General features: G+C 39.8%; 1 protein-coding gene across 5 annotated transcripts in view; it reads right to left on the reverse strand.

Annotated features, from left to right (window-relative positions):
* Positions 1 to 757: 757 nt before the first annotated feature.
* Positions 758 to 22,129, reverse strand: part of NLGN1 (neuroligin 1) — a 773,228-nt gene continuing 751,856 nt past the window's right edge. For 3 of the 5 annotated variants that reach the window (XM_087725227.1, XM_087725226.1, XM_087725229.1), the window contains 3 exons: positions 16,855 to 17,067; positions 8,366 to 9,155; positions 758 to 4,896 (listed from right to left, as the gene is read on the reverse strand). In XM_087725227.1, coding sequence (XP_087581353.1) covers positions 4,080 to 4,896; positions 8,366 to 9,155; positions 16,855 to 17,067 — 1,820 coding nt within the window. In that variant the 3' untranslated portion in view covers positions 758 to 4,079. The remainder of the gene's footprint in view (positions 4,897 to 8,365; positions 9,156 to 16,854; positions 17,068 to 22,129) is intronic. The other 2 variants (XM_087725228.1, XM_087725230.1) reach the window with 1 other exon arrangement.

Below are 22,129 nucleotides of genomic sequence, written 5' to 3' on the forward strand. Positions count from 1 at the left end.
ACAGACAGGAAGACATGGATATGGATAGGTAGATAGGTAGATGTATGTATGTATGTATGTATGTATGCATGTATGTATGTATGTATGTACGTACGTATGTATAGACAGACAGACAGACAGACAGACAGGAAGACATGGATATGGATAGGTAGATGTATGTATGTATGTATGTATGTATGTATGTATGTATGTATGTATGTATGTATAGAAAGACAGACAGACAGACAGACAGACCTGGATATGGATAGGTAGATAGGTAGATGTATGTATGCATGCGTGTGTCTATATATGATAGATAGATAGATAGATAGATAGATAGATAGATAGATAGATAGATAGATAGATAGATAGATAGATAGATTAGATAGATAGATAGATAGATAGATAGATAGATAGATAGATAGATAGATAGATAGATAGATAGATAGATAGATAGATAGATGATGTGCTTTTAGTTGGCTCCCATCGATCACATTTCAAAATACAACCTTCCAATCCAACAATAGTTATCCAATGGCAAACAGTTCTTTTTATTGGTTTACATTTGGCAGGTCACAGTCACAACCACATCAGGCAGAAATTGCAAATAGACCACCCTGAATTTTGAAGACTTTCCCTGTTTTAACTTCTACTGGGAGGAACAAGGGAAACAGGCAGCACAAAAGGTGATTCATTTTGATCACCGGAATCATCAGTTTTAATCTGTATTCATTTTAAATACAGCTAAAAGAAATGTTTGGAATATCTTTTTTAAAAAAAAAAAATCTACAGGTAATCCTCGACTTACAACAACAGTTCATTTAGTGACCAATCAAAGTTACACTGAAAAATGTGACTCGTGACCATTGTTTACACTTAGCAGCAGTTGCAAGGTCAAAATTCAGACCCTGGGCATTCAAATCATCACCTCCTTTTAACAACCCCATAATCCCTTGTGGAGTGGAGTCTGGGCAACTGAATGGAGCTAGCAGTCTTCTAATGACCGGATGCCCTTCCTGTCGCCAATGCGGAGTTTTGTTCAGCAGTGTGCCCAGAGAGAGAGAAATATCTACCTCTATCTAGGATCGAACTCACAGCCTCCTGATTATGAGGCAAAAGTTCCACCGCTAGGCTACCACACCACACTTCCCTAGGCATTCATATGAAACAAACAAAATGCTAAAAAGTTACGATGTAGTTACTTACAAAGTACATCTAAATTATATTAAAGTATGCAAAATATCTTTGCAATCCCCGAAGCATGTCGCAACTTTTGAGCAACCCTAAGGCTTAGAAGTTGAAAATTGAAAAATTTGACACGGCAACTGACTCATATTTATGACATTTGCAATGGCCCGGAGTCACATGATCAGCTTTTCTGACTTGCCGACAAGCAAAATCAATGGGGAATCCAGATTTACTTAACAACCATGTTCCTAATTTAACAACTGCAGAGATTCCCATAACAACTGGTGCAAAGAAAGATCATAGAATGGGGCAAAAATTCACTTAACAACAGAAATGTGGGGTTCATAAGTCGAGGACTACCTGTATTTGCCAGGTTCGCTGACAACATTTATACTTGATCAAATGTTTTTGTTTTTTTTTGTAGAAAAATGCTTTTTTTTGTAGTGGTAGTAGTAAAATGTGATTCGAAACCATCTCATGTGTGTCTGTGTGTGTGAAATAATTTGCAAACACCTTTTTTTTGCCAATATTTGGAAATATTATTGGGAAATCAAGGACCCTAATCCTATACTGTACACTATAAAAGTTTGGTGACAGATCCTACCCTGTAAGTATACAATGGATCACAGCTAATGAGTTAAACATTCATAACCTGAACATTTCCCAAAGAGGACTTAAGCCAAATATAGGCTGAGGTCTATACAAATATATCTGATCTCGTAGAAGCATACAAAAGTCTTCAAAAGCCAGATTGATCTCAAGAAATAACTCTTTATTCTGAGACAAGTTACCATTACTTCATTTTTTTAAAAATGACAAAACAGCAATAAACACTTCGGCTCTTTAATGAGCAGATAACCAGGTCTCTTAGCATTGGAATAATCATAATGTTCATTATTCAGATTAGCTTTTTATTTTTCACTCAATAGAGCCAGCATTAGTGGCCCAAAGAAGTACAAAGAATTTTCCCCATCAAGTTGTATACAATTGGTTGTATGTGTAATAAGCGTTCAATCTTGAAAAAGAGTAACTGAAAAGAAACGTTTTCTGTTACTGCAGTTAGTTTGTCAGAGAAAGTTCTGCGCGTTATCTTACAAACTATCAAAATTGCTAGTCATTTGAAAAAATGCAAAATAAAATAAAAATCACATAACTGTACTCTAATAGAAATATAATACAGGAAAAGAGAAACTGTAATCACCAGGGCTGTGCTCTTTAGTCCATCTTAATTTTTTTCCTCTTTTTAAATATATAAATGTATGATTACACATACAAACTTTTTTTGTTGTTTTGTAAATGACCACTGCAGACCATATTTTTTTAAAAAATTGAAAAGTTAACTGTATGGGCAAAGGGGCAAAATCATCCTGTTATTTTAAGCCTACTTTCATTTTCAATCCCAGACAATATTAAACAAGATGCAGAATTAAACATTTTCCAGATTATTCCACATTGTTATTTCAATTGCAATATCTAATAAAAATACAGGGATCTCCTTTCTTGGACACTCTGTGATTCACTGGCAGTACACAAAGCAAAAAAAAATTAGGGAGTAACTTGGAAATCGTGTAAGTGAATTTGTCCTCATGCAATATGATTGGCTGTATGAATAAGTGACAGCTGTATTTGTCGTGATCATTTTCGGCAAGGTCACTTTTACCTCTGGCAACATATTCCTAGCGAATAAATCTTGAAGCCTTCCTTGTTCTTTTGATGTTGTGGTGGTTCTTTTCATTGAAACTATTATGGATGTACGTGGAAGAGATTATAATGAAACTAGACCCAAATGGGGCTTACTCCATCAAAAGATGCCCTGTTAAATGTTGTAACTTAATAGCAGGGTGGTGGTGGAGTAGGGAGAGATTATTCTTATTAACCATTGCATTTACGTTTCACATTATTTCACTGCTGAACTCTTAGAGGATATTTTCTCAACGTGTTGCCCCTCAGATATTTTGGACTGTTAATTTTCCACCAAAAATAAGTCCAATGCATCTGGAGGACATTAAATTGGGAAAAACTGACTTGTACCACCAAGTCTCTCTAAAAGCTACTGTAGACACCTCCATTAATGGAAGGCAGGGGTTTACTTACAATTTCTTCTTTTCCCCCCCCCTAGAAAACAAACCTTCCTTCAGTTAGGCCAATCAAGGAAATAAGTTTCTGATGGACACTCCAATGACATGAGAAAAGATTTTAATGACAGCTTAATCAGCAGCACACCCACCAAGCATAATAAATTATCATGCACGTTGTGCGAAAAAAAAAATTCAGTTCCTTTTTCCCCACAATGTTTATACCGACAGCACTTGTGTGATAATGTTGAAGCTGCCAGATTTCCAGAACATGGTTACTTAGAAAAAGAAAAAAACCTGGCAGATCTCAGCACATGAGCCTGTGTCTAAGGCCTTGAACAGCTCTGATGCTTTGGATACTGATTCAAAGGTATAAATATGGTCTACACAAGAAAACAGTTCCAAATAAAAACCGGTGCAAATGATGTGACATTCCATCAATGTGTCCCTTGTGCATATTTATAGAACTTTTTTAAAAAAAATTCTCAGTTGTAGTTTCTCTATCACTCCTGTGTGACACGTGCCTAATTCCATCACGTAACTTAAACCCTCAAAAAAATTAATAAGAGTGTGAATGTAAAAAGTACCATTCAAAGCAATTGCTTCGAGCAATTGCTAAAGTTATGCTTTCTCTTTTTTTTTAAAGTTCATTTGTATATATGTACAATTCATTTTTTTCCCCAACTCCCTCGAGTTCTCGATATGTATATTCACATAATATTCCTCCAAATTTAAATAATAAGAGTCTTGTAGGGTTGAAAGCCAAGTTAAGTCTTCAGCAATTATAACCCAATGGAATCCAACCCAAAAAATAACAGTTCATATCCTCTTGTTTGGCTATACCCTAGTTGTTGAATGTGAATGAGGATGTGGATGGGGCAGAGTGCTGTTCTGTCCACCAGTAAATGTATTAAATGTGTGTAAGGGTTGAATCCCAGGTATAGTGTTTGGAATCATTGTAATCGTGTTGGGGGTCATTAAAGGAATATCATCAGGTGACCTTCTCATAGCTAGTGTGTAGTCTGGGGGGCAGGCGGTCCTAAGAACCACCTCGTGTGGATGAATGGATTCACATTCATGACCCAAGTCACTGTGCTTCATTTGGAGGGACATTATTTCCTCTTCTTGTGCGTGGGTGAGATCGTTGGCAGTTGTACGCTGAGGGCTACATCTCCGATGGACATCATGTCTCCGCTTGTCCTTTTTGTAGTATAACGCTGCAAAGGCTAAAATGTTCAAGAACAACAAGGATGCTCCCACAGCAATGGTGACACTCAACTCCGTGGAGTAGTCTCTTTGATCTCCTGAAATTAGACTCGGTGGTTGTTTGGGATCGTCTTGCTTGGCTGTAGGAAAAGCTGACGTTACAGGTACCAAATTTTTCCGGGTTGGCCTGAAAGTAATATCAGTTGATGGCACTTTAGTTGTTGTAGAGGTATACTGTGAAATGTCATTAAGATTGTGCAGGTGAGGTACGAGTTCCAACCACAGGTTCACCTTGTTAGCTCTGTAGTGTTCCTTCACGCGTGGTTTTAATCCAATGTGAAGATAAAGCTGATCTTTTTGAGAGTATCTGGTCCATGCTACCTCCTCAAAACGATTAGGTTTTGTGTGAATGAACTTAGTATCTTGTGGAACTGGTTGATTGGGATCCCTAGGAAGAAAATGGGAAATGTCAAGCTTTTTTGGAAAATTGGTATTTCTTTTAAATGTATTTTTACCTGCTTAGCACAACATCTCACAAAACATAGTATTAAATTAGTATGAATTAAGAATATGGTTAGCATTGAGCCTTAGTCATATTTAAATAAGATAAGGAAGAAAATGGGAAATGTCAAGCTTTTTTGGAAAATTGGTATTTCTTTTAAAAGTATTTTTACCTGCTTAGCACAACATCTCACAAAACATAGTATTAAATTAGTATGAATTAAGAATATGGCTAGCATTGAGCCTTAGTCATATTTAAATAAGATAAATATGTCCCCTCGCACACATGTGCTAGTCATTCTATTCTTTAGGGGGTGGTGCTCATCTCTGTTTCAAAGCCGAAGAACCAACACTGTCCGAAGACGTCTCCATAGTCACCTGGCCAGCATGACTAAATGCTGAAGGTGCACGGAATGCTGTTACTTTCCCACCAAGGTGGCCCCTATTTTTCTACTTGCATTTTTACCACTGCGTGGTGGCGCAGTGGTTAAATGCAGCACTGCAGGCTACTTCAGCTGTCTGCAGTTCTGCAGTTAGGCTGTTCAAATCTCACCGGCTCAGGGTTGACTCAGCCTTCCATCCTTCTGAGGTGGGTAAAATGAGGACCCGGATTGTTGTTGGGGGCAATATGCTGACTCTGTAAACCGCTTAGAGAGGGCTGAAAGCCCTATGAAGCGGTATATAAGTCTAACTGCTATTGCTATTGCTATTGCTTTCGAACTGCTAGGTTGGCAGAAGTTGGGACTAGTAATGGGAGCTCATTCCTTACGTGGTGTTAGGGATGCGAACTGGCGACCTTTCTGATCGACAAGCTCAGCATCTTAACCACTGAGCCACTGCATCCCAACATATTAAGAAGACTCCATGAAATTAATGGAACTAAATTCACTACTAAATTAAAGCTCGTTAGTTGGAATATCTTAAGTATTTTAAATCTAGATCTAATTTTTCCTAAGCATAGAACAAAATATAATGAAAAGGCTCAGTTCAGGTTTCATTCTATCGTGTTCATCATCAACATCATCATCATTATTATCAGCTTCACAACAATAATATAAGAGTGTGATGATATAATATTGCATTAGCAAAATCAAGGTTCAAACTAGTTCAGAACTGTTTTCCTGTAATAGTTCTGGTGGGAATTTAGTTTGGTCTAAATCCAGTCTACAATGCACATTGTATATTAGCCAAGTCTGACCATTTTTATTCAAGTTATTTAACACATTCTGCAATTGTTATTACCTGCTTATTTCCATAAAAATGTTTTAAGCCATTGGTACATTTTTTAATGTAAAAAATTATATTTGTGTGTTTGTAAATATTCTCCAAATGTATGTACCTCTCCAAACTAGACTTCTTTCATATCACTGGTTTAGCAAGGAATATCGTAAAGCCAATTCCCGTCCTTGGTTTGTTTGTATTTCTTTCTTTCCTGGAGCTAATTTTGATGACAATAATAGTTCTGAAGGTGAAGATTTCCCTTCCCAATCTTTCATTAATAATCTGTCTAATATACTTAAAAAACATTTTAAATAATACTACATTAAGTGCAGTAGCAATGGATGTGTTTGCTGCTGTAAATCAGCCAATTATTTTCAATGCTGCTGCTGGCAATATTATAACTACAAGAAGGACATTCAGACTATTCCAAGATTCTGAATTTATCAACTCATTGTAATGCCTGCGATGACCCTATAATGCAGGGTTATTTGCTCACTTGTCTCAGTGCTGCTGCAGATGTTATCTATGCATTAATCAATTCAGTGCAATTTGTCCCTTTATATTCACTGGTACATGTGCTGAAAGTTATTTACCATCAGATCTTGCTAGATATTCCTTCAAATGAGTTTTACCCACCTTTCTCAAACATCTATCTCTTACTCCTTTCTGCCTGAAGCAGAAAAACAAGGAGTTTTTCCATATGAGAGAAAATGGCCAGAGCATTAAAATTCTAACTTCTGTAAATTTTAATGATCCTTCATCAGAAACATCAGAAATAGTTTTTTCCCCCAAGTGTGTGCTAATGTTTGTGTGGGGATATCTGCATTAGAATCTGAGAGTTGCCCTGGTTCATTATAATTTCCCCAAAACTATTTAAAATGCTCATACTTCAATTTCCACACTGTCCTTTGTTAACAACCTACACGTACAAGTAGTCCTCGACTTACGATCACAACTGAGCCCAACATTTATGTTGCTAAGTGAGTTTTGTCCCATTTTATGACCTTTCCTGCCACAGTTGTTAAGTAAATCACTGCAGTTGTTAAGTTAGTGACATGCTTGTTGAGAAATCTGGTTTCCCCGTTGACTTTGCTTGTCCAATTGCAACTGTCATAAATACATGCCAGTTGCCAAGCATTTTAATTTTCATCATGTGACCATGGAGACGCTGTACTATTCGTAAGTGTGAAAATGGGTCATGGGTCACTTTTTCCAGTGCTGTTGTAACGTTGAATAGTCACTAAAGGAACTAAAGGAACAGAGGAAGTCGGGGACTGTATGTAGATGTTGTATGGTGTGATGTGATTTTGTTGATTAGTTCTTGATCTATATTAACATCTAGGTACTCAATACAATACAATACAATACAATACAATACAATACAATACAATACAATACAAAAGCAGAGTTGGAAGGGACCTTGGAGGTCTTCTAGTCCAACCCCATGCCTAGGCAAGAAACCTTATACCGTTTCAGACAAATGGCTATCCAACATCTTCTTAAAGACTTCCAGTGTTGGGGCATTCACAACTTCTGGAAGCAAGCTATTCCACTGATTAATTGTTCTCACTGTCAGGAAATTTCTCTTCAGTTCTAAGTTGCTTCTCTCCTTGATTAGTTTCTACCCATTGCTTCTTGTCCTGCCCCTCAGGTGCCTTGGAGAATAGTTTGACTCCCTCTTCTTTGTGGCAGCCCCTGAGATATTGGAACACTGCTATCATGTCTCCCCTAGCCCTTCTTTTCATTAAACTAGACATACCCAGTTCCTGCAACCATTCTTCATGTTTTAGCCTCCAGTCCTCTAATCATCTTTGTTGTTCTTCTCTGCACTCTTTCTAGAGTCTCCACATCTTTTCTACATAGTGGCGACCAAAACTGAATGCCGTATTCCAAGTGTGGCCTTACCAAGGCATTCTAAAGTGGTATTAACACTTCATGTGATCTTGATTCTATCCCTCTGTTTATGCAGTCTAGAACTGTGTTGGCTTTTTTGGCAGCTGCTGCACACTGCTGGCTCATATTTAAATGGTTGTCCACTAGGACTCCAAGATCCCTCTCACAGTTACTACTATTGAGCAAGGTACCACCTATACTGTACCTGTGCATTTCGTTTTTCTTGCCTAAATGTAGAACCTTACTCTTTTCACCATTGAATTTCATTTTATTAGATAGTGCCCATCTCCTCCAGGACTTACCCAGTCTTTGCAAAGTTTGTCCAATATGTCATCACCACCGCGCTTAGCATGATGTCATTTTTTGAAAAATTGCAAGGAAACAATTCAGTGGGACCAATCATGGGAATTCCTAATACATACGGGACTTCATCTCCATGAGCAGCATCTGCCCATGCAGGAACCTGATCAGTTTGGCAATGGTGATAGAAGGCATAAAAATATGTAGGCGATCCAAAGTTTGAATGAAGATCAGCGGTAGCCACTGCTGGCGCAACCCACTGGTGATCAGTAAATAAAGCCAAGAGTGTTTTTCTTCTTGTTTCAGGATTGTGTCTATCTGCCCAATCTGTATACATAAATTTAATAGTTTCTCTCAAGATGTCTTTGCCTTCTGGGTACCCATATAAGTTATCGACAAAGTTTGAGACAGCAAAGTCAAAATCACTAGCAGATATGCCGTCTTCACTGTCAACAATGTTTTCCACAAACTTGAGCCCTTCTCCTTGGTTAACACCCAACATAATGTCATAATTGAGGAATTCTCCTTGTTCCATCAGTATCTGAGGGTCATCTGGTATCACATCCCCATCAATAACTGGACCAAAGGCTATGTGGTATCGGGCCGGTTGAATATCCTGATCGACAAGTTCTCTATACGGCTTCTTCTGTAGACATTCTACTAATTCTACGGTGTCCGATACATTGCAACCAACTTTTGTGGCCAACATCCTGGCATATTTGGCAGGCTGAAAACTGACTGCCCAGCTGGAAAGAGCTGTTCCACTTTGAGCTATTGCTCTTTGGAAAAGTCCTGTGTGATAAAGTAGAGGATAAAGTTAGGGGAAAACGATACTGGATGAGGACAATAGATCACATGCTTAAAGTATCTGAATTAAGATTTCAGCATTACAAAATATTTAGTACTACTACAAATACTACTACCATACAGCCACAGAAGAATGGCAGATAGCGGACACTTTGTATAGGTAAAGATAAAGGTTCCCCCTCACACATATGTGCTAGTCGTTCACAACTCTAGGGGGCGGTGCTCATCTCCGTTTCAAAGCTGAAGAACCAATGCTGCCCGAAGACATCTCCGTAGTCATGTGGCCAGCCAAGCCAAAGGCGTAAGGAATGCTGTTATCTTCCCACCAAGGAGGCCCCTATTTTTCTACTTGTATTTTTACATGCTTTTGAACTGCTAGATTGGCAGAAGCTGGGACAAATAATGGGAGCTCATTCCATTATGCAGTGCTAGGGATTCAAACCACTGAACTGCCGACCTTTCTGATGTATGGTAGGAGTAGTTGTTATAGCTCCTCTAACATCCTTCACTCTTTCTAGGGGTAATTAGGAAAGAAAAAAATAGAGAGAAGGACGAGGAAGGGAACAATAGGAAGAGGAAAGACTCGATTGGTTGAAAAATGGGCAACTAAACTAATGCGACATACTTATGTCCAAATATGAGCTACACATAATTATTATAAAATAATAATGAAAGAGAGCACAATTTATTGGAAGGCTGCTTCCATATAAACTTTGAAAAGAACTATTACCAACTAAAAACATACTGATTTTATAAATCCTGATTATGCATTGAACCAAACTTTGTGGCACACTTTATTACCCAACTAGCCAATAACCCTGTGTTTCCCAGGTATTTATTTATAAGGGGGAAATGTCCAGACCAAATGTAATTTCTAATGTTGGATTTTCCCTCTTAACAGAGGGAGCCCCCTTATGGAGTACTGTGAAACTGTTACCATGGCAACTCCACTGCACTGCACAGTAGAAGCCATTTTACAGCAGTACAGTAAAAGGCATTTTAAGGCACAACAGGCTGTATCTTAACAGAACACACATCCCGAGAGGTTTTAGGGGGTTCCTTAACCCCCCCCCCCCAGTATTTTTCTCCAGAGGGTAAGTCATCTGTGTACCAAGTTTGGTTGAAATTGCTCAAGATGTTCCAGAGTTGTGCTGGAACACACAAGAGCGCGCACACACACAGAGAGAGATTTGATGGAGCCCCTATTTCAAATTTCTAAAAAAATGTGGAGTCATATTTTATGAAAAGGCTTCAATCCCAGTTTCCAGAAGACTGAATAAGGAAACATATAGGATAATAAGCAATGTGTGACAAGGAATAAAATCTCAGTTAATTTTTTGCAAGTTTTGTTTTTACAGAGATTTTTAACACAGTTTCAGTCCATCTATGTGCAGTAGGTAACTGCCAATTATGAGATATTTTAGTGGGGAAAAGAAAGAAAATAAATACATGAAATGGGACACAACTGATTGCACACTGTTATTCTAGATTTTTGCATATGGCCTACAGAATTTAGTGCAGGTTGAAGCAGTGTTGCAAAAGATTAATGAACAACGATTTGTTGTTCTCTTTCAAGGTATAATTCAGGAACATTATGCCACCTTTTGAAACATCGTCACAATGAAATGCTACAGGAAGTATTTTTTTTAACCAGAAAGCCTCATGAATCTCTGCTTAATTTATTTTATTTATAGCTTCTGGCTTCTCTGTTAGTTACTTACACTATAGAGTTTAATATAAACCATTCGATGACATCTTTTCTCATGTTTCCTAAATTTTGATAAAGCCAAAAGTTGAACTGGTTTTAAAATTTTACTCTATCACTCTGTTCAAGCATGGTAAGGAATATTACAGGTAGTCCTTTACTTACGACAACATTGAGCCAAACATTTCTGTTGCTCAGTGAAACAGTTTTTATGCAAATTTTGCCCCGTTTTACAATCTTTCTTGTCACCGTTTTTAAATGAATCACTGCACTTGTTAAGTTAGTACCATGGTTCAGTGGTGGGATTCAAATTTATTTACTACTGTTTCTGTGGGTGTGGCTTGGTGGGCATGGTGTGGTTTGGTGGGCATGGCTTGGTGGGTGTGGCAGGGGAAGGATACTGCAAAATCCCCATTTCCTCCCGATCAGCTGGGACTCGGGAGGCAGAAAATAGATGGGGGCGGGACCTGTCAGAGGTGGTATTTACCGGTTGTCCGAACTACTCAAACTTTTTGCTATTGCTTCTCCAGAACTGGTCACAACCTGTTGAATGCCACCTCTGCCATGGTTATTCAGTGAACCTGGCTTCCTCATTGACTTTGCTTGTCAGAAGGTTGGAAAAGGTGAGCCCATGTCCCTGGGACTCTGCAACCTTCATACATACAGGACAGTTATTTCAAGCCCCAATTTTGGTCATGTGACCACAGGAATGCTGCAATGGTCATGTGAAAAAGGGTCATAAGTCACATTTTTCAACTACTAAAGTAGTTTGCCATTGCCTCCTTCCTAGGTCTGAGAGAGGGTGACTGGCCCAAGGTCACCCAGCTGGCTTTGTGTCTAAGGTGGGACAAGAACAGTCTTCCATAGAAGTATTAGCTGTACAAAATAACGAGGCTCATGTTTGCACAAACAAAAAAATGGAAACAATTCTTCCTTCCCTTGTCTCTGTGTATGTTTCTCTGTCTGTGTTTAAATAATTACTAACTTGCTATTGGATCTATCAGGAAATGCATTTGTTATATCACTCTAGGTTTGCTACACATTCTTTTTCAGAGGCATTGCTGACCAATCAATCTCTTACACACCCATGGTTCAAAGGTGAAACCTCAAAAGCAACCTGGAGTAGATTAGGAATTAATGTTGGGGAACTAGAGGAATATTCAACTACTTTATTGATTCAAAAAAGTTGTGGCCCGCCAGTGGAGCTGGCAGCAGAGTCGGAGGTGAGGAAGTTGGGGAGGAATAGCCAGACCTGGAGGCTGGGGAAGGCTTGGATGAGGGCTCTGCGTTGGAGGCAGAGAGGGGGCCAAAGCTGTCTGGCAGTTCTCAGCTGCTTTTGGAGCTAGACAGCAGTGAGGCAGAGGAACAGCTGGAGCCTGTTCTCAATGTGCACATGCGCAGAGCTGCCAGAAAAGAACAGCTCAGAAATCAGGGTCGAGTTGGGAGTAAAGCCACAGGTGGATGGTGAATGGCCCCTCCCATAGGAAATAAAAGAGGAGCGAAAAGAGAATGGGCTTTTGCAGGAAACAATTCATTCTTTCGTCTCAGGAGTGTGAAGATCTGTCTGTGAATCTCAGAGACTCTGTGCCCTTGCAAAACACTGCGTTTGGAAAATATTTACATGGCAGCTTTCCAAGCTAGATAAGATCTGCGGTCATAAATTCACCTTTGAAAGACTGTTTGCCAGGTCTTTGCTGAATGTGAATGAGCGGAATTCACATTCATTTAATAAAAAGGGTTTTGTCGTGCTTCCTGCTTTTGGGGGAAGCCTAGGTCAGAATAGATACGACTGTTTTGCACAGTCCCATATATTTGGAAGCACTTCTCTTGAAGGATTAGAGCAGCATAAGCAATTAACTGTAGAGGCCAGTCAGGCAATCGTAAAATAAGGTATTTTAATTGAATGAATGTGACTTCAAGAACCTGACAGGTGAGAATCAAAAAAAATAAATTGGAAAATAAGAATCCTTCTCCGCAGGGAAGGAATGATCTCCCTGTCTGAAAACACAGGGCCATGCAATGTAATAGTTCTCAGCATCATTTAAAGGCAGTGGAAAATTTTAAAGTTTCAAAAAGACCTTATGCAAGTACAGGTTATCCTTGATTTACAACCATTCAGTTAACTACTATTTGAAGTTCTAATGACACCAGGGGTGGGTTTCTCGCCCCGTTCCAACTGGTGCGAAACCGGTTGGTCGCCAAACCCGGAAGTAAGTAACTTCCGGGAACGGCGAAGGGCTCACCCGCGCCTGTGCGTGCCCGCACACCCGCACCCGCTCCTTACCCGGTTTTGACGAATTCTGCGCTTCCACGCATGCACAGGACGCATACAGCACCTGTGCGATCCTCCAGGAGCAGCTGGAGTATCGCACAGACGCTAGTACGCATGCGTGCGCCGTGCATGCTGCGGCCGCCGGCCTCGTTCCAACCGAACCAGTTGGAACGGGGCGAGAAACCCACCCGTGAATGACACTGGAAAAGGCTGACATATGAATAGTCCTCACACTACAGAGACTTGGACGTTATTGGCAAAACCTTGAAACCTTGTCAGTTCTCCTGATGGTTCCTGACTCCGCTTCTCTCTCTCTCTCTGCCAGCTCCATTCTCTTGTTCACCATTGGAGCTCTCAGGTTGCCTTGATGCTGACCCTGACTCCCACACCACCACCTCCTCCTCTGATTTGGCTGCTTGAGGGGCCAGAGTCCAACAGACCGCAACCCTTTTTTACAGTGACATTGTAACTTTGAAGGGTCACTCAATGAACAGGTGAAATCAAGGACTACTTGTGCACTGGATTCATTGTTGGGTGTTGTTGTTGACAATACAGTAGGGTTGGTACGGTCTGTTTATATGGAATATTTTCCTGTTACTAACATTAATGCAACAGATCTAACCTCCTTTTCCTTTTATATAGCCACGCCCAAGAAAAAGAAGCAAAGAATCCAGTAAAGAGATGGGTTAAACTCTATTTGTCAGGCAAAAGATGATTTTTTAAAAATATATCTGTAGGAAGTTACAACTCACCTCTCTCCTAGAAGAATGAAATATCCTAAATATTGAAAAGGCATAATATTATATTTGAAGGGGGAAAGCTTTGTTATGTAGAATAGACTGCCTCAGGTCTTTTAATGGCCTACTCTCAAAGGTGGGGGCTATTAAGAGTAAATCTGTTTCATGCCTAAAAACATGTTTCTCCATTTCTCATATAATAGAGAGGGTATAAAACAAGGGACTTTCAGCTTCTTCTCTCTTTTCTTCTTTACCAAACATCTTGAAGCATGTGATTCCTCTTTTCTGTTCAGGAGCTCAAGCCATGTGATCCTATCCACCATTAAACCATCTTTCCAAGCAGCCTCCATGTCTCCAGTGTCTTTTTCCCCACTTGGAACTGAACCCAGATGGACATTTCTTTCAACATGTCAAACTACAACTTCTATTGGTTGATATGGTTTTTAGTTTGTTTGTTTTCTTTTTAATTACCCACTTTACCACCTCTTCTGAATTATGTGGTAGGAAACCGAGGTGGCGCAGTGGTTAGAGTGCAGTACTGCAGCCACTTTAGCTGACTGTTAGTTGCAGTTCGGCGGTTCAAATCTCACCGGCTCAAGGTTGACTCAGCCTTCCATCCTTCTGAGGTGGGTGAAATGAGGACCCGGATTGTTGTTGGGGGCAATATGCTGACTCTGTAAACCGGTTAGAGAGGGCTGAAAGCCCTATGAAGCGGTATATAAGTCTAACTGCTATTGCTATTGCTATTGCCAAACAGCTAGCAAACTCTACCAGGCAGTCATCCAGAAATGGTTACTGAAAAAACAAGGAGCTTGTTCCAACAACCTACTGTTCTCAGTAACTTTTGAATGTTGGTCCAATGGGACTCAGAGAACTTGGAAAAGTTCACCAGAACATTTTAAGGGAAAGTATTTTGAAAGAGAGTTCAGAGCTTTACTTCCCTGTCCCATTTTCAGGCAGACCATCATTCACTAAGTACCTCCAGTCTTGTAACAGTAATTTAGGCTTGTTTGCAAATCAGAATTGGAAATAAATCTGTCCCAAGTTGTGGCTCTGGTTTTGGTTTGGAGGGCAAATGTTAAGAGAGGTAGGTTGCTATTTGAATGTAATTACTAGTCATCGGCTATCACAAAGAGATTGAAATTACACAAATTAAAAGAAGAGAGAAGCAGAGAATGAACGATTCATTTATATCCCAGTTTTAAATGGAAGCTTTTTTCATAGGCTTCTGTGAAAGGTGCCACAGATTATTACAACAAAACGATCCACTCAAGAATTTTACAATAGACTGAAATGATTTCCCACAAAAAGCTCAATTCGTTCAAGCCGTGCTATTATTTTAGTCCAATACATGATTCCCCACCCCAAATAAAATATTTCAATTTTCTCTATAATGCTGAGCAATGATTTAAATGGAGCTATTTTGGACAACCCTTCCTCAATGCTTAAAAGTTTCTTTTTAAATTCGCAATGTTAGAGTATGTAAGTTCTGGATTCTATGGATTTGGTGAAAATAAGTCCATATTAACAAAACATGAGAAATCAATTACAGTTTCTTTTCTTGCAAGTGAGTCAATAGAAAAGAAGTGGTAGTGGGTTTTTTGTATTTTATTTATTTTTTATTTTATGGTAAATGGTATAAATGTGCTAAATAGGAGGGAGAAATTATTTTCTCTGGCTTTCCAGCTTTCCATGCAGCAAAGAGTTACTCAGATATACTGAGTAAAAGAAAAACTACAGTAATAACCTTGATACATCTATAATTTTAGTCTTTTCTTTGGGTAGTACCAAGTGCAATTCACAACAGATTTAAAATAAAAGCTTTTTTTGACTAGGTGCTGACTTTCTTCATAGTAAATGAGTTTGCCACCCTCCTACTATTAATTGTGCCTTAAAAAGGCCTCCAATCACAAACCAGATTTTGAATGGTGCAAATGTCACTAACTCTCTCTCCAGAAAATGTTCCCTATTACATATCTTGATAGATATTTAGTATTTAGTATGTTATTAGGATTTATAGGCCGCCCTTTTCCCTAAGGGGACTCAGGGCGGCTTACAATCATTAGGGAGGGGGTGCAATTCAAAATAAACAATATGTGAGCAAAATAAAATAATAAAAACACAACTTGCATTCAACATTCAACACTCGGGTGGGGCAAATTAGAGGCTTATCCCCAGGCCTGTTGGGATAGCCAGGTCTTGAGGGCTGCGCGGAAGGCCTGGACAGTGGTGAGGGTGCGTATCTCGACGGGGAGATCGTTCCACAGGGTCGGAGCTGCAACAGAAAAAGCTCTCCTCCGTGTAGTCGCCAGTCGACATTGACTGGCGGATGGAATTCGGAGGAGGCCCAGTCTGTGCTATCTTATCGGTCGGAGGGAGGTAATCGGCAGAAGGTGGTCTCTCAAGTACTCAGATCCACTACCATGAAGGGCTTTAAAGATGGTCAACAGCACCCTGAAGCGCACCCAGAGATCAACAGGTAGCCAGTGCAGCTCGCGGAGGATAGGTGTAAACCACTTAGAGGGAGCTGTAAAGCACTGTAAAGTGGTATATAAGTCTAGGTGCTATTGCTATTGCAGGTTTGTTGGTTTGTTTGTTTTAATTATCAATGCCCCCTTATTATGCTTGTGAAAGTACTTGTGACTGTAATTATTATACACTTTCCTGAAACCTAACTAAACTAGACTAGCTAAACTAAACAAACTAAACTAAATCTATTACACAGAGACAAACATACGTACATGTACAGGAAATTAAAAAAAAACCTGTTACAGCAGAAGAAATACATAGAAATTCAGTTTGCATAAATTGTAGGCACAGTACATAACCTCATATCAAAAGTGGACTTATTTTTTTGGGGGGAGCATTAACTAGATACATCAAGAACATATATGCAAGAGCATCACAGAGTAGGCATGGTGGTGGCATGCAGACACCAAAATCATCAAAATTTGCAACCTGCAATAATACCTTTGGTTGAATTGCTCCAACGGTTACCTTCAGAATAATGGGATAAAGTCAGGAGATTGACACATGAACCACCGGCGCCAGATCCAAAAACAGTTATTCTCAGCGGGTCGCCCCCAAAGAACCCAATATTTTCACTAGTCCATCTCAAGGCCTGAATGAGATCAAGAAGGCCATAATTCCCTTTAGCTGCTTGATCCCCAGTGCTCAAGAAACCTGTCAAAAGAGAAGAAAGAAAGAAAGGGGGGGGGACCATTAGAGCAAAGAAAAATTACTGCATATTTCAGATTATGGCTGTGCTGTTTTCATCAGGCCAACCGCTTTCAAACGTATCAGGAGTTAAGCACTATGTAAATACATTTTGTTCTTTATCCACTTTGCAACCATTTACAAGTGACTCATCATTCCCACTACAAATCCTTGGGTATTTATTGTAATAACGCTATGCATTATAAATGACTGCAGGCACTTTTGAAGAAGACAGGCTGATTTCAGCACAGAATGGCACGCTAACTGACACTTCCCTTGCAATTTGTTTTACAGCTCAGGGAGGCCGTAAGTTGAAGCTCATTAGGTATCATTTACATTTCCCATTGAGAGGACACTGGGAAGACCTGTCTGGCTGAGGTTGTTTTATTTATTTACTAGCTAATTACCCGGCGTTATCTGGGTATTTATTTATAGTGAGGCCAATGTCCAGACTAAATGTGATTTCTAATGTTGGATTCCCCCCCCCTACCAGAGGGAGCCCCCTTGTGGAGTACTGTGAAGCCATTAACATGGCAACTCCACTGCGCTGTGCAGTAGAAGCCATTTTACTGCAGTACAGTAGAAGTCATTTGAAGGCACAACAGGCTGTATTGTAACAGAATACACACCCCAAGGGGTGTTAGGGATGTCTTACATCTCCACAGTATTTGTTTCCAGAGAGTAAGTCATCTATGTACCAAGTATGGTTGGGGATTGTTTGAAATGTTCCAGAGTTATGCTGGAACATACATAAATATATATATACATATAAATATATAAATAAATATATAGAAGAAGAAGAAGAAGAAGAAGAAGAAGAAGAAGAAGAAGAAGAAGAAGAGGAGGAGGAGGAGGAGGAGGAGGAGGAGGAGGAGGAGGAGGAGGAGGAGGAGGAGGAGGAGGAGGAGGAGGAGGAGGAGGAGGAGGAGGAGGAAGAGGAAGAGGAAGATAGAATAGATAGATTTATTTATTTATTTACTTTTAAGATAATAAGGGCAAGGAGCTGAAGGAACAGAGCATCAGTGAATCACGTACAGAAGTTCATTTCAATTCATGACACAAATTTTCTTCCTGAGTCCAACCAGGAAACCTATCCCTGTTGGTTTGTACAACATGCTAGATTCAGCCCCAGTTTCCTGGTCATTTTTCTCTTCCCCAAATTGTGTGGCTTTCAGTAATTTAAAGGCTTCAACCGATGCCATTAGCAAACTTTGTCTAAGAGGCACAGAAAATTGCAAATACTAATCTTTAACCTTACAGTTCATCTCTCAAAGCAGAGAACTGGGATTAAATCCTTCAATTTTTTCTAGAGGGCAAAAGTTCACAAGTTGCTTTAGAAAGACCAAGACTCCATAAACCTTTCATTAAGATTTTTTTTTCAAATAACATACTTCTGTTCATAGCAGGGTTTAATTACAGAAACTGGGGAAACAACCTTTAATTATGAGGAGAAGAAAAAAAATCCATTTTATCTGTTAATAAAAAATGAGTTGGCATATCTATAATGCCCTTTGCATAATGGGTGATAAGAATGATATCTTGTTAATAACTGTAATAAGAGAGGAAAAAATGAGGTAGTTTAGGGTTTTCTATGTTCTTTGGCTTAGGGAAGAAAATTGCTCTAATAATTTAGGAATTTCAATGACACATAATTATAATCTATTGGCCCTAAGCATTTGAACACTTTGGTAAAGTTTGTTTTATGATATTTATATCAAAGTGGTAGAGAACACTTGCCAGTAAACAAGTATGTATGTCTGATAAATCCTTTTCAGTCGAACAGGAGAAATTCACGTCATGGTTGTAATGCAAATGTCTCCAAAAAAACCTACCGTATTTTTTTGGAGTGTAAGACGCACCAGAGTATAAGATGCACCAAGATTTTGAAGAGGTAAATTAAAAAAAAAAAGGTTTTGCACTCTGGAGACCTCCCAAAAATGGTCCATTTTTCACAAAAATGGGCCTGTTGTTTGTCAAAAAAAGGGCATGCATAGCCTTTAGGAGGCTTATAGAGTGCTCCTCGGGGCTGGGGGGGGTGTCAATGTCCCTCTTTACCAATCTGAAAATCTGGTCACCTTACTCTAAATCTCTCTCTGAAGAATAACAGAGTTGGAAGGGACTTGGAGGTGTTCTAGTCCAACCCCTTGCTCAGGCAGGAAACCCTACACCAAGTGTCAGGAAGGACTTGGGCTAATTATCTGAAGGCTGTTCCAATTGCTTTGTTGAGAAAAATAAAACTTCTATTTTGCTTTATTTCACCGGATTGCTTTGGAGTTGCCAACTACTCTGTTTTATGTGGTGGTTCCAGACGTTTTTGATAGTAGACTTTAAGAAAAATCCTCCCATACTACCACATCTTACAATACTAGACAACACAGTATCAACAGAAGAGACCTTCACATTTCTAGGTTCCATCATATCTCAAGGCTTAAAATGGACACCTAACATCAAAAACATCATCAAAAAAGTACAACAAAGAATGTTCTTTCTGCACCAACTCAGGAAGCTCAAACTGTCCAGGGAGCTGCTGATTCAGTTCTACAGAGGAATTATTGAATCTGTCATCTGCACCTCCATAACTGTCTGGTTTGGCTCTGCAACCCAACAAGACAGACATAGACTTCTGAGGATAATTAGAACTGCAGAAAAAATAATTACTACCAACCTGCTTTCCACTGAGGACTTCTATACTGCACGAGTCAAAAAGAAAGCTGCGACAATATATACAGACCCTTCACATCCTGGACATAAACGGTTTCAACTCCTACCCTCAAAACGACTCTGGGATATTAGAACAATAGACACAATAACAGTTTTTCCCCGAACGCCATCACTCTGCTAAACAAATAATTCCCTCAACACTGTCAAGCTTTTTACTAAGTCTGCATTACTATTAATATTAATCTTCTCACCCTTCTGTTCCTGTCACCCATCTCCTCCCACTTATGACTGTATGTCTGTAACTTTGTTGCTTGTATCCTTATGATTTATATTGATTGTTTCCTAATATGATTTGATTGCTTATTTGTACCTATGACTATCATTAAGTGTTATACCTTGTGATTCTTGATGAATGTATCTTTTCTTTTAACTTCACTGAGAGCATATGCACCAAAGACAAATTCCTTGTGTGTCCAATCATACTTGGCCAATAAAGAATATTGTATTGTATTGTATTGTATTGTATTGTATTGTATTGTATTCTATTCTATTCTATTCTATTCTATTCTATTCTAATGGAGTGTTCTGTATCATGAAAAACCAACAACGACAGCAAAATCCTACAGTTCTGTGAAGATAAGATACACCACAAAGTTACCAATCATTCCAGACCTTTAAAGGAAACAAAATCCTGATTACTAGAATATATCTTATGCATTTAAAATTTGCATTAAAGCTGTGTTGATTGGCCAGGGTCCATGAATTCCCTGAATCACAATCAAAATGGGGACAAACACCTCAAAAACATATTTAGCACTGATATCCCCTATCCAATGGAGAGATGCAATGGCTCTGATGTCTAGAAGAAGAATTCTGCTTGGCTGAAGTTTGGAAAAGTGAATTTCATTTTCAAGAAAACGAAGTACTCCTAGAAACGACAGTGCTTTCAGCAAACTGTGGTAAAACTCAAATAATAACACACTGGGGGAGATGTCAGCATGCATTGTGTCCTTGCATTCTGACATGTGGCAGAAAAACACAGTTCATTGCATTTCTATGATGATGATGTTGCTATGCATGTTCTTTTTATTACCTGAAACTACGCCCTTACCTATTCCCGGTAGACACCTATCTCTCCAAAGACGTGCATTCCTACTCTTATTATCATTTATTTAGATGAAGTCTTCCTAACTCTAGAATCCTTTGAGAAAATGACTGATTTCTTTTGCATGCAAAATCTGCATAAATTAGAGAGGGAAAACACACTCACAGTTGTAGATGTTCTAGGCCAGGGGTGTCAAACTCGATGTCAGGACTGCAGCCAATTGGGATCTTTAGCCTGCCAAAGTAATATTCTATTCCACCATGCTGTTTCATTAGTGGGGAATTGGGAGGGGGAATAGTAAGGAGTAGAATGTGACGTTGTCAAAATAAAATTCCTTTCTAGAATCCAAGGTCATCCTTTGTCTCTACACCTCTGCACCTGACTGGAACTGGATGGGTAGAACTGCCAGCATGGCAGTGGGAGATTGGACCATGTGATGGACTTGTGGGTGTGGGGGCAAGATCATGAACTCTCAACTGGGTGGAGAAAACCCAGGAAGCTCAGATTTGGGTTTACCTGAGAGACCGCCTACTGCCAATCACCTCCACTCGACCAATTAGATCCCATCGATTAGGCCTCCTCTGAGTCCCATCTGCCGGTCAATGTCGACTGGCAACCACACGGAGGAGAGCCTTCTCGGTGGCAGCTCCGACCCTATGGAACGATCTCCCCGTGGAGATTCGTACCCTCACCACCCTCCAGACCTTCCGCACAGCCCTCAAAATCTGGCTATCCCGTCAGGCCTGGGACTAAAGACTGTAACCCACCCGAATGGTATGAATGCTGTGTTTTAATGATGTATTGTCTTATGTATTGTCTTACGTGTTAAAAGTTTGTCTTCCCCCCCTCTCTTGAGTTGTAAGCCGCCCTGAGTCCCCCCAGGGAAAAGGGCGGCATATAAATAAACTTCTACAATCTACAATCTACAATTTACCCAGATGTGCCAAGACGGCTCTCTTAATAATTGGAACTTTGAGCAATAGTTTGCCTTGGACTCTGATTTAATTTTGGATGTTATTCTGAACCCTGGCACTTGATTTCATTGATGGCCACATCAGGGTAGTGTTGATCTTGGGGGGTTGGGGTGGGGCGCGTGGTCAGGGAGCATGGCCAGGGGGTTGGGGTGGGGCACGTGGCCAGGGAGCATGGCCAGTGAAAACGGAACATGCCATCTCCTCGGGCCTGCATTTTCACTAGCAGAGGGCTGCAGGAGGCTGTTGCAGCCAGAAATTGAGCCCAGGCAGGCTTTGTGCAGCCTCCCTG

The sequence above is a fragment of the Thamnophis sirtalis genome, unplaced genomic scaffold (assembly GCF_051295495.1).
Source record: "Thamnophis sirtalis isolate CommonGarterSnake01/CBP01778 unplaced genomic scaffold, rThaSir2_p1.2 scaffold_11, whole genome shotgun sequence".
Lineage (NCBI taxonomy): Eukaryota > Metazoa > Chordata > Lepidosauria > Squamata > Natricidae > Thamnophis > Thamnophis sirtalis.